The 14,923-nt window shown below is 36.9% G+C and overlaps 1 protein-coding gene across 2 annotated transcripts; it reads right to left on the reverse strand.

Moving 5' to 3' along the window:
- Positions 1 to 9,041: 9,041 nt before the first annotated feature.
- LOC111489488 (auxin efflux carrier component 3-like) lies at positions 9,042 to 12,511 on the reverse strand. 2 transcript variants are annotated; one of them, XM_023137730.1, is made up of 6 exons: positions 11,272 to 12,511; positions 10,917 to 11,196; positions 10,667 to 10,752; positions 9,891 to 10,048; positions 9,734 to 9,810; positions 9,042 to 9,615 (listed from the first exon to the last, which is right to left on the reverse strand). In XM_023137730.1, the coding sequence occupies exons 1-6, from the start codon at positions 12,509 to 12,511 to the stop codon at positions 9,549 to 9,551; spliced, it is 1,908 nt and encodes a 635-aa protein (XP_022993498.1). In that variant the 3' UTR covers positions 9,042 to 9,548. The 2 variants fall into 2 exon arrangements, with proteins under 2 accessions (XP_022993498.1, XP_022993499.1); XM_023137731.1 differs by having other exon boundaries at positions 9,549 to 9,615; positions 10,917 to 11,187.
- Positions 12,512 to 14,923: the final 2,412 nt, after the last annotated feature.

The following is a 14,923-nucleotide window of genomic DNA, read 5'->3' on the forward strand; positions in this document are numbered from 1 at the left end:
TTGTTTAATGTTCATAATATCATGTGTCTATATTTATGCTACTAAAAGACGACATCGAGGTGCACCGACCACATTTAGCTCGTCTAGAATTTTAAGTTTCACCTTTTATATTGTCCTCATTAGCTTAGTCTTATTAGGCTTATTCAATCTATCAAGCCTCGTCACTCCATCTCTAGGGGTATACTTCACCTATCTAAGTTACTTCAGATTTTAGGTACACTTAGTTACTATTTTCGTTGGTCTTTCTCAATTCTTATGTGATCTGTGCTAGAGAAACGACAGGTGGCCTCATAAAATCTCGAGTTCTAGGGTCATCTAATATATATGGATCAAGTCTCTCTATTAGCAATTACTTTGCAATCTCTCTGATCATCTCCAATGTTTACTATTGAAAACTAATTGATGCTCCCTATGGTGGGTGAAAAGCTCCTATTCTAAACTCCCTCAATCTTATTTGATAGGCTTGTTATTAAACTTAATGGGAGCTTCCTCAATAGTATCCTCTATTGTGTCAATAATCATAGATTGGTGTCGCCATGTATTTCTATATTAGATAGATCCTTGCAAGTCGAGACAAGTTCACGATTAGAGATTGCACTATAACTGCCTCTACGTAGTACTAATCAACTCATACTACCGCAGTGATATCAAACATGCTCATATATCATCTAAGATCACACCGTAATTCATATATCATCTAAGATCACACCATAATTCAATCATCACTCATACATGGACATACGTATAGGTTTAATCACTTAACATGCTTTCTAGCAACCAATATTAGGTATTTCAACCAAATATCAAATATATAAATTATAATCATCGAAGTTGTTCTTTCGATCTCGTGTTTCAGATCTCAATTCTACTCGATGTTTTCTCTACATATCTGTATAAATAAGAATCAAGTTATTTAGTACACTGTGAAATGAGAATTTCTCATTCTCAAATACGTGTTTATTCTATCTTAGTTTCGAGTGATTCTTTCCAAAAATCAACTCGATTGGTTCATCCACATTTTCTTCTTCCGATTTTCCAACCAATTATACCCTAAATTCCATTGCTTTTTAGCTTAACTTTGAGAAGTTCTCGGATAAGAGCTCGCCACCTCGATCGGTGTGCAAGATTTTTAGCTTGTAACGACACGTTTTCAACGAGTCTTTTGAACTTCCTAAATGCACATAATGTCTCTTTTTCTTTGAGCATGTACACTCACATCCAACTATTATAATCGTCAACAAGTACGAAAAAATAATTGTTGCCAACAATCAATGATGGTAATTGGGCCCACACAAATTTGCATGAACTAGTTGCAGTAGTCGCTCAACACGAAAACTAGTTTGAGATGGAAACGACAGCCTTGCTTGTTTAGAGACTAGACAACTTACACATAACGTGTTTGTGTATGATTTTGGGTAGCCCTATAGCCATCCTTTTCTCTCCCATCATTTTGAGCGCCTGAAAGTTCACGTATCCAAGTCTTGCATGTCATAGCCAAGGTGGGTCTATTAGTGTCGTCAATAGAGAGGTGGGTTGACTGGTCTCAAATATTATCTTGTACAGGCAGTTATGCAATCATTTAACTTCATCAATAAGATTTTATTTCTGTCAAACATCTTGAAGAACAAGTCAGCTAACTCCACTTAGCTTCCTTCTCTTATCATCTGACCAAGACTGATAATATTATCTTCAACCTTGGGATATAATATATCTTGGTCGGTAGACGTTGGTTGTCATTCTTGCACGGGAACAAGATAGATCCTTTGTCTTTGGATCAGTATAATTGATCCATCGTCAAACTTCACGTTTTCGATGAGCTTCTCATCAAGCTCCTTAAACTTTGCTCGATCTTCGATCATGTGGTTTCTTGCTCTGTTGTCTAGGTACCACATGTTGGCATCCACTCAGTGTTCTCATTTTGTCAGAAGGTTCACCATAACCTTCTCTTCGTTGAGCATCAACATGTTGGGCATCTTCTCGCCTAACATCAGTGTGGGCTCTTCATCCTACATGATTTTGAGGCTTGCCTCTTCATCGCGCTTCTTCTTGCAGCACTCTACCGCACAATGCTTATATTTTTCATAAGAATAACACTTGATCATACTCTTTACTCTTGTCCTGCTAAGGGTTGACATTGTCATGGGTTTGTGAGATATTGTCACGACCTCCTCTACAACCACGTTGCGATCATATCCACGACCACGTCCGCAACCACATCCACAACCTTTATTTTTCATGTTATGGCTGCCACGTCTCCTCATACTTGAAAAAGAAGAGTCAGGCGCATCATTTTTTTTGTCTATGCGAGCTCCTCCTCATGTCTGAGTAAGAGGTGTTTCTCCTCTTCTTTGTCTTCGTAGCCGCGAAATTTCTTCTAATGAGCCTTAAGACGACCAATGATCTCCTCAACTACATGTTTTTGAAGTCGTTGAACTGCTCTAGAAGAAGGATTATTCATAATCCTCCAATTATCCTTGCAATGGGACTAGAGAGCATTCTCTTGCCCTCTCTTCTTTAGAATAAGAGAAAAAATTGCATATATAAAGTAAATTAAACTTACCCCGTCAACATGTTTTAACTACATAAAACTCTCATGTCTCCCCTATAAGATTTAGTTATACACGCTAATTTAAATAATCAATATCTTAAATATAAAAAGGAAAAGAGAATAAGGAATTAGAGTGGTCAAGCTTGATTTCCTCCTTTCAACTCTCTTGTCTCTATTCTTTTTGGTCTCTTTTTCCCTATTGAATTAAGATGTTTCTTTCTCCTTTCTTTAGTTATTAGCAGCACCAACCACCTCTATTCTTGCGCTTTCCGATTATATGTCTTTTCTTCCCCATTTTGTTGGTTGAATCTTTTCCTTTTATACTGTTTCTTTCTTTTTTATTTAAGGCTGAAAAGAGATTAGTCATCCATCTCAGCGGCCTCTTATTAGCTTGTCAATAATTTAATGGCTTATTGATTCAGATTCAAAATTTTGCATCATTTACTGGCAAAATTGTTGCAGCAAATGATTCTATAAATGTCTTTGTAATTGGATTGCTCCCCATACCATTATTGTTCAACATAACTTTGTAGGTATCTCTATAAAAATAACTCAATTAAATGTACAATTAGGCTACATTCATGCAATTTGATCACCTTTTCGTGTTGAACCATAATGAACTATTTCTCACTTACTAATTAAAAAATGAAGCAACTAACGAAAAAATGGTGAGTGTGTACACCTAACTATTTGACAAAAAAAAAAAATGTTGAATATAACTCTACTTTTTTAGAATTATCGTAAGGAAGTTGGAATCCAGAAATTGGAACTATGGTGTCGTAGTGTACTTATGAAAGACATGACATGTACTGGGAGCAGTGACTTTTGACACAAGGTTGGCCCATCGGGCGGGTTGAACGTGGGTTCAGCTTGGGCTTAGTCACAATCTTAACTCCTCTTCTTTTTTATGTATTCAAGTTAGGTTGGGTTAATTCGGTCTTTCACACACGGAACCTGTACCCAATTCAAGTTAGATCATATCTTAAAAAACAATCTAACTCATTTTGAAACGATATTTCTTAATATTTTATATATTGATATACACGAAGGATAAATCTTTTTAGATAAATCAAATTTTCAAATATTCATAGACATATATCCTTGAGAACAATTACAAGCTTCATTTTCTGAATTGTTCATTATGGCAAATTCAATGATAACAAAACGCCATGAGGGGAAACAAAAAGATGGACCCATACTTATACTTGAGAGTATGCTTAGGGAAAACTCCAAAACAAAGAACCTTGGAGCTTTCCATGGTTTCAGATAATGTTCTTGAGCTTTTAGAGCAACTAGAGAGACACATGATACCTAGCGAGCTAGCTGTAACAAATTATTTTCAAATTTTCTCTTATCCTTAATCATTTCAAAATTTGACCAAATATGTGGTTGGAATTGAAAATACTTCGTACGTACTCTCGTAGATATGCAACATACACATCGTTAGATGAACACAACTCTCCACAATAGTATGATATTGTTCACTTTGAGTATATGCTCTCGTGGCTTTGTTTTGGGCTTCCCTGAAAAGCACCATACCAATGGAGATAGTATTTCTTTATTATAAACTCATGATCATTCCCTAAATTAGCCGATTCATCCAACAGTCATGACTTGTTCTATTTTAGAGTCATCTAACTCAACTCTACTTGGCACATAGAGATATTAATCAATAAATATCAATTTTTTTAGTACTACAAATGTATTTCTATATATATATGTATCATGAATTTTTACAATCACATAATTAATTAAAAGAAATGGAAGAAAACGAAGGGATTTAAAGATTGAAAATGAAAGTGAAATGTGTGTGTGTATATATATATTTAAAGGGATTAAAAATTGCATTATGGGGGAAATGGATTTTGTCCAAAAATAATAATAATAATAAAGTGGGGAATGGGAAGAAAATTGGTCCTTACCACAATAACACGACAAGTCGAACAAAACTTGGATTAAAGGTGGGAACTCTGTCGTTATTGAAACCGATACGTCGCTCTCCCACTTGAAGGCATGTCGGTTTTCCTAATTTATTGCATATCCTCCATTATTCACCACTTTCTCTTTCAATTCTATTTATTCCAAACAAATAAATGGTTCTCTTTCCCAACTACTTGCCCTTTAATTCCCAAGATAGCTCCCTTTTTATTCAATTTCTACTTTCCCAAACAATTTAGAAATTAAAAAATATATTTTATCGGTTTGAGTAGAGTTATACTTAAGTTGATAAACGCTCGGATGACGTTCAAATTTGTAGGTTTGAAAAAACGTGAAAGGAGCTAATTAATGACGATTTCTACCATTTCGAATAAATAAACCTTCATATCTTAATTAGTCTCGAATTATCTGTTTTTCTTATGAACGTTGCTTTTGGTTTTCCTAAAAGTTCTCATACCGTACCCTCGACTTATATATCTATGATCTTCCTCTTAATTAGTCAATATGAGAACAATCCTCAACGATCTTACCATTGAACAAATTACACCGTAAAGTCTTCCCTTATGCATCATTCTCTAGAGCCCTCTAACAAAATACACCCTTTGTTCAACACATGAGTCACTAGGACTACAACTTCGAAGCTTAGAAAGAAATGTCTCTGGAAACCTGAATAAAGTACTGACTCTTTGTTCAACACTTAGTCACTATTACTAAACCTTCAAAACTCTCAACTCATTTATTGGAGGATTCTATTGACCATGCCAACAATTTCTCCTCTAAACCTAACAATAACAACCTACCAACGATGACTTATATTAGCTAAACTCCTAACTTGCTTTTCATTTGAACAAAGGTTTCCAACTTGAGTGTGGTTTAGTCATGACATCAGCTACGGATAGAGATATTGTTATTATAATATATAACCATAAGACTTCCTTTCTGTGTTACTTTAAGATCAAGAAAATAATTTATTTTTTCCATGTCTCACAAATTCAGACATCATTGCTTTCATGAACTCCATCATCAACTTATCATCATTTCTTGTAAAATTCAAATCATCCCCATACAAACTTACAACTATAATTCTCTTCTCCTCCACCTTTTATAAATCCACAGGTCAAAAAATATCTTTCAATGTTGCTGACATTTCCTTTCTTGTCACGCTTTGTTTGAAGACCTATCTGATGCAATAAGTATTGATACATTGGTAAGCTAACAAGTGTTGCTACAGGAAGAAAACACCTTATGCATTGAAGCATACGTTTCAATCATCAGGATTTGTTAATCCATGCATTTGAAGCCTAAGCTATAAGTGATAAGGAATCGTTACAAGGGAAGTAAGAATCAAATTATCTTGTTGATCGAATATCTAAGAAGGGTTGTTTGAGATTTGAATCACTCCACAAGCAAGGTCAATCATGTCAACCTTGAATGATTCTAAACATGCAACCTAAAATATATAGAATTTCAAATAACTTAGCCCTTGGCTTACGCCTAATGATAAGGAATCACTCCAAGAGAAAGGAAATGGAAGAATTAATGGAGACAATTGACCTTTTATCTTAGGCTTCGAATCACAGTGTAACAGACGAAGGAAAACCCAAGTAAAATAAACTAAACCCTCCCCCATCCTTCTCTCCCATGACCAATCCTCATCATGCAAAACTTCTGGCCAAAACTTGCGACTCAAAACTCCTTTACAGATTCTATTTTACGGTAATTATTTAGAAGCCCTGTAAAAATTCAAGAAATTCAAGGAAGGATTCCTTAAGGAGAGCTGTCAAAGTAAATAATATTTTACATTTTTCTATTCATTTATCGAAAAGATATTAATTTCATTGCAATTACTTAGCATTAATTAGAAATTAAAGATTTTCTATGAATTTTAGAAAATTACTTCAGGTTCCATAGCCATTTTAAAAAAAAAAAGATCAATTAAAATGGGTCAAAAGCATCTATGTGAACAGCAAAAAGGAAATGGACTATGTGAAAAAGTATTAAAATGTTGGTATTAACAAATAATAGTTGGTTGGTATCAGTGAATATAATATTATAACAAATAATAGTGGGATTGTATGATCCATGTAGCATGACATTTTAGAAACAATCAAAACATGAAATTCGATTTTTTATGAGGCAATTAAGTTTATATTCAAAATAGGTGAAGGCTCGATGTAAGTGAAACGAATTTGAAGGAACAATGCAAGTGAATTTGGAGCTAGATAGAACCTCGGCTAAGGTCACCCAAGTAAGTGGTTTACTATCTGCTCGATTGAAAGACTTGTCTTATGTATGATGACATGTATCCAGTGGCCGACATTTATGTTTTATGTTATATGATGATGTGATGATGTTATATGATGATGTGATGATGTTATATGATGATGTGATGATGTTATATGATGATGTGATGATGTTATATGATGATGTGATGACGTTAAATGATGATGTGATGATGTTCAATGATGTTGTGATAATGTTATATGATGATGTGATGATGTACATGATGTTGATGATGCATGATAACAAGATAATGTGATGATGTTGATGATGCATGATAACAAGATGATGTGAGACGTATGATGATGAAATGACTTAATATGATGATGTTCTATATTAAGATAATGTGCATGTATTAAATGTCACGATGCACTATGACGACGAGTTTTCAAAGACACAACCCTAGTTAATGTTAATGATGATGAATGTATGAAAGTCAATGCATGCATGTTACTTGGAGTAATGTGTAAACGATGTATAGGGTTGTGTCATAAAGATGATTTAAAATGATTTAAAGATAAAAACTATAGGGACCTCATGTATTTTGTGTATTCATATACATCAGGATACTTCCCCATTTATGATGATGAGTACGGAAACTAAACTATGATGATCATCATCATACCTTGCATGACACTCGAGGTCTGCTGACCTCCGGACGTTGCTACGGATAGCTAGCTCGACTATGATGGGTCCAAGGGAGTGACAATCTCCTGAGGATCTACACTCACACATGTGGGTCATGTGTAAGGAAGTACTACACATCCAATTTGTCCGGACTCGAGACCACCCCTATGATGATTTTAACTATAGGTCCCCTAGATCATGAGTGACATATGTTTGCATTCTCTGACCCGTGGGGTCATTTACTGATTGTTTCTTAAAATACTCAAATCATGTGCTACATATCTTTCAGGTAAAGGCAAGACATCTTTGTACGGCTGATGACGACATCACAATTCGAGACCATGATACATGCATAGGGTAGTTGCATTTATTTTCCTAGACACATGAAGAAATCGACCATGCTTGTGCTTACTTGGAGAAAACATCCAGACACATGAAGAAACACAAACCACTAAAATTTTAAGTCGGAGATAAAAGCTTTGATCAAGTTGAGACTATAACAATTTCTATTATGAAGCAATAGGGATCAATGGTCGGTGATGAAATATGAAGGACCAATTAAAGTCATTCAGAAGGTAAAAAAGGCATCGTACAAGGTTCAATTACCTTTATAGATGAAGACTCACCTCGTTTTGCTTGAAACCCTAACAACCTAGACAAAGAAGACACAACAAGGTGACATGATCTCCTACCACGATGAAGAATATTGCCGAGAAAGAAGTGGAAGACATCCTAACTAAGAAGATACGATGAGTCAGCAAATCGAGAGGAGATATACAAGAACTCTTTATAAAGAGGAAGGAACTCCCTAATGTTGAGATCAATTGGAAACATGACGAAAGACAAGAAGTTAGTAGCATAATACATTATAAGTTCAAGAAGAGTAGATTGATAGCGACGTCAACAAATTAAGTGAGGAAGGATGTCACGATTATGCTTATCCATAGCATGTTGCTTGTGCGTCACATATCCATTCTAAATCGTTTTACCTTTTGCTTTCATGGTATATCTTTCATTCTATCCAGTTGTTTATTTTTTTTTGTAATTATGTAAGCGTAGGACTCCCGGTTACTTTTGATGTCACTGCTTCCCAAAGACAATTTAATTTAATTAGAAAAATATTAAAGGAATAAAGTGAGAAAATAAAAACGACATAGCATATACGCCCCTCCTATCGAAATTGATTGGTAACCAATGACTGGTCTTTAATTTGATTATTATTATTTTTTTATCACATTAGAAAGATGTGCAATGTAAGCAAATAATTAACATAATATGATTAATTTGGTTACTTGACCAACCTTGGCCCATTCTATATGCACATTTCCACCCAATTAATGAAATAAGGATGATTTTTTTTTTTAATGATAAATTACTAATTTTGTACGCCGGACATAGTTTCAAAAAGTTTCAATTTGATCGTTATGATAGGATCAAATCTAAAGAATAAGCTTTTGAATTTTTAGATATATTATTTATTATCTTTGTTTCCGAAAGAAGTACGTTAACAATCGAGGTAATTAAATTATGAAATTTTTACACATGAATAGTAAAAATATAACAATTTATAAATAACTAATATTAATGGTATGTAATTGTTATAATTAATTATTAATATCAAGATTTGATGAATATATAAGTACAAAAATACATAAAAGTAGAGAGTTATGATTACGATGAGGTGGTCTGAAACATTAATACATCCTTAAAAATGTTTGTATGAACAAAGGGGAAGGTGACAAAATGGAAACATAATCAGCAGCCCTAAAATATAAAAAGATTATATAAAGCTACAAACCCGAAAAAGAGAGAAGACGACAAACGCAAAATAATTGCTATATCTAATTAACAAACCTCTTCAAATCCCCCTATTGGCTATTGGCTATTGGCTATTGACCTCCCACTCGAGTCTCAAATTTACACCCAAAATGGCAACCAACAATCCCTTTTCCTTCAACACTATACGATCAACGCCTTCTCTTCTCTTTCTAATTCCTCTCAAATAGCATTTGAGGCTTCTCTCTCTCGCAACTTTTGTCAAACTTCTTCTATATAATAACCCTAAGATCTTCGTCGTCGTCGTGGTCTTCGTCTTCTTCGTCTCAAAATCATTAAGAAATATGATATGAAGGAAATCCATTTGAACTTGAAAAATTTACAGACCGAGCAGAACATAGTAGAGTAAAGTAATGGGCAGAGCTATGAGCATGCCAAAGATCACCCTACAATGCCACCAATGAACAAAAACATAGTAGAGACTAAATCATGCAAAGACCAAAAAGCTGCAAAACAAAAACGGAAAGAAAAAATGGCACATTTTGAGAGGTGGGTTTTGCTTACCCAGTGCTCAGAATTGCTGGATGAACGTTGTACTCTTTAGCAAACACGAAGGGTACAATTCCTTGGGGCAGTGCCGCCTACAATAGCATACACCAGCTTTTCAGTATTGATTTCATATGAGAAAACTTGTTAAGGCATCGAGGATGAAAAGAAGTACCTGCACAATAGCAACGCGGAGGAGGGTTCCACGCAAGCCAATAGCGATGGAAGCGATGGCCATGACGGCTGGCCCAGTAAGGAATCTAATGGCCATCGCAAAAGCAGCAACAGAGTTCCCACATGCTATCATCTTTGGTTGTAGTCCCATAAATATACCTTTTTTTCAGCGGTAAACAAACACCAGTCAATTCTCAAGCCCTTCCCATCAAAAGAAAAATACATGAATTTACGGTTCAACTACTTTCACTAATTTGGAGTGTAATAGAGGGCATTAAACTCCGACCCACCTATCTTTGGACCACCCAGTTGACGTTACCCACTTGGACCCACATGTCGGGTGGTAAAGGCTCAAGATTAAAAGCCTTTCTCAGCCCTTTTCAGACACCTAATGTGAGAAAAATAATGCACAGAAACAATACCCATTCTTTGCCAGCCTCTCTACCACATAATCAACCTAATCTCCTAAGATACTCACAACACTACCAAAGAATAAACCTCTCAATGCATTTGTTATTTGGATAAAGGTGGGCAATGACTTTTTCTTAATTCTCCGATTACGAAACAAAACAACTCTTTAATTATTTGTTTTTCCCTTGTAATGATTAGATTACGTTCCCTTCCATTATTGAGATACTTACGTGACAACATGATAATATGTTTCGGACACATTCTTTTAAGAACGAGTGATTTCTTTTTTTAGTTTCTTCATAGTTCTTGAGAATTGTGCTTAATTATTTAGATCAAGAGAATAAATAAAAGATAAGGACCACTCACCTAAGCTAAACATAGCCATTCCAAGACCTGCATCAGAGAGTATGGAGATTGATTTCTCTATTATTTTGGGCATGGCCACATGCCACCTGCAAAATTTCATCACAACCCAACAACACAGACAATAAATACAGAGGCAATTTCATAGACACAGCCCAAATAAGAGGGAACACAGTTAGTTGAAATGGAAGTTTCAATCAATCAACTGTAATTGTAGTAGCATTGTGATTTGTGAACTTGATTTTTGGCTTACCGGAAAGAAATGAGCGACCAGATTAGTCCGATGAGGCTTGAATATGTGTTGGGGTTTCTGATCAGCTTCCGCCACACCATGATCAGGATCAGACGGGTCATTACGCTCGCCGGCGGCATTAGTTTGGAGTTCCCGCCGTCCGGAGCTCCGGCCGAAACTTTCCCGTGGAGTTCGCCGGTGGAGCCTGTGGGTCCCTCTTTCTGATCATCTCTTTCCTCTTCCCCTTCTTTGCCGCTGAAACTAAAGGCTTCACCTCCATAGCCCTCACTCTCTGGAACAGCTAAAGAAAAATGGAATCAAGTTACTGAGATTGAGAATAAAATATAAATTATTAGTGATTATTTATTAATATTACCTTTGTTTTCCCCGTTTTGTTGTTGATGATCGGCCACGAGCATCCGTATTTCCTTGGCGCCTTGATCGGACCGTCCAGATTGCTCGGCTCCAGCGAGCTCATTCCCGGCGAGATTGTTGAGCCCACCGCGACCTTCAGATACTGGAGAAGCGCTCGAGCTCCAAACAAACATGTGAAGCTCCTTGGCGTCATGGTTCGCTTTTGTATTCTGCGGTTGCGGCGGCGGAGGAGGAGGCGGTGGCTGAGGGATTTTAGCAGTTTTGGTGAATTCCGGGTTGGGAGCCGGATAAGAGGAGGGCACAGTTTGAGCGGGGTAAAACCCGAACCTCGGGGATGCGGTCTGAGGCTGAACGGCAGAGTTCTCCTCGAAATTGGACGGCCTGGGAGTCGGACCTCTGGAGGATTGAACCGAATACAAATCTCCAGGTCCGAAATTAGACAATCGGCCTTGAAATCCCATCATAGAGTAGAAATCTGAGTGGTTGAAATTCGAGCCTCGAGGAGTAGGGTTCCGAGAGGAACTCAAGCTGTAAATCTCAGCGCCAGTGAGATTAGAAGGCCTAGGCGTTAATCCCGGAAGCGAACAAGGACCGAGAGATCGTCGAGAGGCATTCGATTTCCTCACCGTCACGTGAAGCTTTCCGTCGTCCCCAATTTCAGCATCAGTCTCGAGAAAATCCCTGCCATCCAGCGAAACCACGTCCGAATCAACTTTAAACGACACAATCGAAGCAGCCGTCTCGGGAAACTGCTCCATGATGAGAATCTTCGCACCACGATACTCGAACAGAAAAAGCAAAAGCGTATACCAAATAATGCACTGCAACACCACCACCTGCACCATCAAACTCCCACTGTAATCACCGTACATAGCAATCAGTAAAGGAATCCCCATGACTAGCGTGTTCGGAAGCGTGGATAGGGAGAAAATAGTAATCATCCATTCTAGACTCCCATTCTTGGTGAGATTAGTCCAAATCCCAAGAAAGAACAGCATGATAATCTTCTGAAGTGTATCGGCAGCGATGAACCGGAAGTTCATAGCGTAAGGATCATTGGAAGAAATGAAATGGAAGGAGAGAAGAGGAACAGCGAAAATGGCGACGAAACGGTTGATTCCAGAGCATTGATCTGGCGTGAAAATCTTCCACCACCGAACAGAACCGTAAGCCAAAATCATAGCGACATAAAGAGGAATAACCGCCGTCAAGACGGTGTAAAGATCCTTCCATGAAATCATGGCGGTAGTGACAGTGGCAGTGGAGGATAAATTAGATGAGAGAGGAGGGGTAAAAGTGGAAAGTAGAGAGAAAAAAAATGGGGAAATTCAGTTAGTTAACGAACTTAAACAAAGAGGGGGAATATATGTCGTTCTGCAGCAATCGACTGCTAAAGCTTCCTGATGGGAACTATGAGAAAGGGAAGGGACGACAAGACGTCAAAAAATAAGAAAAAAAGAAAATTAAAAACACATTTTTTTAAAAAATAATAATAATAATTTAGAGGATGAAAGAGCAGAGCGGAGAGGAGGAAGAGAGAGTGGAGAAGTATATATAGAAGAGAGAAGTGACGTGTTTTTCTTTTTCTTTTTTTTTTTTTTTTTTTTCTTGGAATGCAATCTGGCATGGGCATGGTCACTCTGCTTATAAAATTAGTTTCTTCATTTGTTGAACATCATTGTCAACCCAAATGGTTTCATTTTTTACTACTGGGATACAGCTTGTGGTTCTTCAAAATTCTAGCCAAAAGGAACCTCAAGGAAACTGAATTCAAGGAGCTTATGTTACAACTATCACGTTTGTAATATGTATTGATTGGGATGATGCTGAAGTATGGAGGATTGATCCCTCCTGTATGTTTTTGGTTCAATCCTTACATTCGTCCATATCTCTTCTTATATGCATTGTCCCCATCCATTTGCGATATTTGTTGGCAAGAAATGGAGGATCACAGTTATCCTTTTTTTTTCTCTTTTGTCTGCACAATGTTTTTGACATCATCTATTCCGTATTTTCTATCTGACATAAGGTTTTTGGTTTCGGTTCTTGAGCAAACTTGCTTCAACTTCTAGTTGGTTTCAATATTAAGCTCTAAAGNATGGTTAGTCTAACCCAACTAGGGTTATGCACAAGTGGCAGTTTTCATGTGGCCTCCTCTTTCACTGACGTGGATGCCTTCTTCTTTATTCCTTTTAAAAATCGAAGAATTGGTAGCTCTAATAAACTTACTTACTTACATTTAAAACTCAAATTAAACTTCTAAGTCCTATTTATTTTTTTCACCTAATTTTCATGGCTTTCTCGGGCTTTATGCGAGGTTTTTTGTCGCCAACTGAACACAACTCATGTGAAAATTAATGTCGCTCATGCGTGTTTGTTCACTGACTTGCGACTCTAGTCCACTTGTCTCTATTCTAGGCCACCATGCCAAGGTCTTTTAGATACAATGCTGCATCTCATCTCATCATCTTGATTCGATGCCATCCTAAGTCTCGTGATGTCATTAGTCAAGTTAATTATATCATTGAGATATCTCGAACATCCATCCATTTGAGTATTATTAAGGCAGGAATCCTCCCATCATTTACGAATGTTGTACTAATGAATGGTTCCATATACCAAACCTCCTACGTAAGGATAAGGGTGTAATGTTGGCACATCAGTGTCGTCTGACACCGTCATTGAAAACTTATTGTCAAAGGAAGACATCAAAGACATTCATCTTACAATGTCAGTGTGTCTGCTACCTTGGGGTCACAAACCTAATATTTTCTTAGTATGGTGGTGACACTCAGCACCAAGGCCTCAAATCTTTGACAATCAACACTAAGAAAAATAGTTCTCAAGAATTTCTTGTAGGATTTGATGGAGCATGATATAGGAATGAATTATGAGGACAATTTGAGATGGACTTGACTAATTATGTGAATGATGTGAGATGAAATTGACTAATTTGACTATTAAAAACATGAATGTATGTGTGGAACGTGTGAGACGATGCAAACAATGCATGTAGGTGTGGAATGTATCAAGAAAGCAAATGTGCAGACCTTGAAGAGTGAATTTAAGACTATCCGTATGAAAACGGTGGATTAATAGATGAATTTACCATAAAGTAAACGACGATCATCAACGACATTCATTTGTTAGGCAACAAGGTGGAGGAAATCTGCATCGTCGAGAAGTTCTTTCGAGCTGTTCTCCCCTCTCCCCAAAATTCATGCAGATTGTTACCTCTATTGAGTAGTTCGACAACCTTAATAACATATAGGTTGAGGAGATCGTTAGTCATCTCAAGGTCCATGAGGAGAGACTTTTGTAGCTACAATGATAGAGAGGAGGAGAAGCACCTCTTACTAACACATGAGAAATGGCTCGCACAGAAGAAAAAGAAAGATAAGGATGATTCTTCCTTTTCAGGTACAAATGAATATGGCGGCCACAACAACGAAAGTGAGCTCGTCGGCGCGGCTGCAAACATAGTGGCAGAGAAGGTCTTGAAAATACCTCACAAATCCATGAAAATGTAAACCTTTAGAAGGACAAGAGTATGATCGAGTGTTATTCTTGAGAAACATACGAGCACTATGTGGTAGAGTGCCGCAAGAAGAAATGCGATGAGGAGGAAAACCTCACACTCACACATGATCAAG

Source organism: Cucurbita maxima, unplaced genomic scaffold (assembly GCF_002738345.1).
Source record: "Cucurbita maxima cultivar Rimu unplaced genomic scaffold, Cmax_1.0 Cma_Scf00014, whole genome shotgun sequence".
NCBI classification, from domain to species: domain Eukaryota; kingdom Viridiplantae; phylum Streptophyta; class Magnoliopsida; order Cucurbitales; family Cucurbitaceae; genus Cucurbita; species Cucurbita maxima.

Coding starts and splice junctions, on each gene's coding strand:
- LOC111489488 (XM_023137730.1), bottom strand. CDS start 12,511: ATGATTTCATGGAAGGATCTTTACACCGTCTTGACGGCGGTTATTCCT. Junction 9,811..9,890: donor TCCGCGTTGCTATTGTGCAG/GTACTTCTTTTC, acceptor ATGCTATTGTAG/GCGGCACTGCCCCAAGGAAT. Junction 9,616..9,733: donor CCAGCAATTCTGAGCACTGG/GTAAGCAAAACC, acceptor GTGGCATTGTAG/GGTGATCTTTGGCATGCTCA.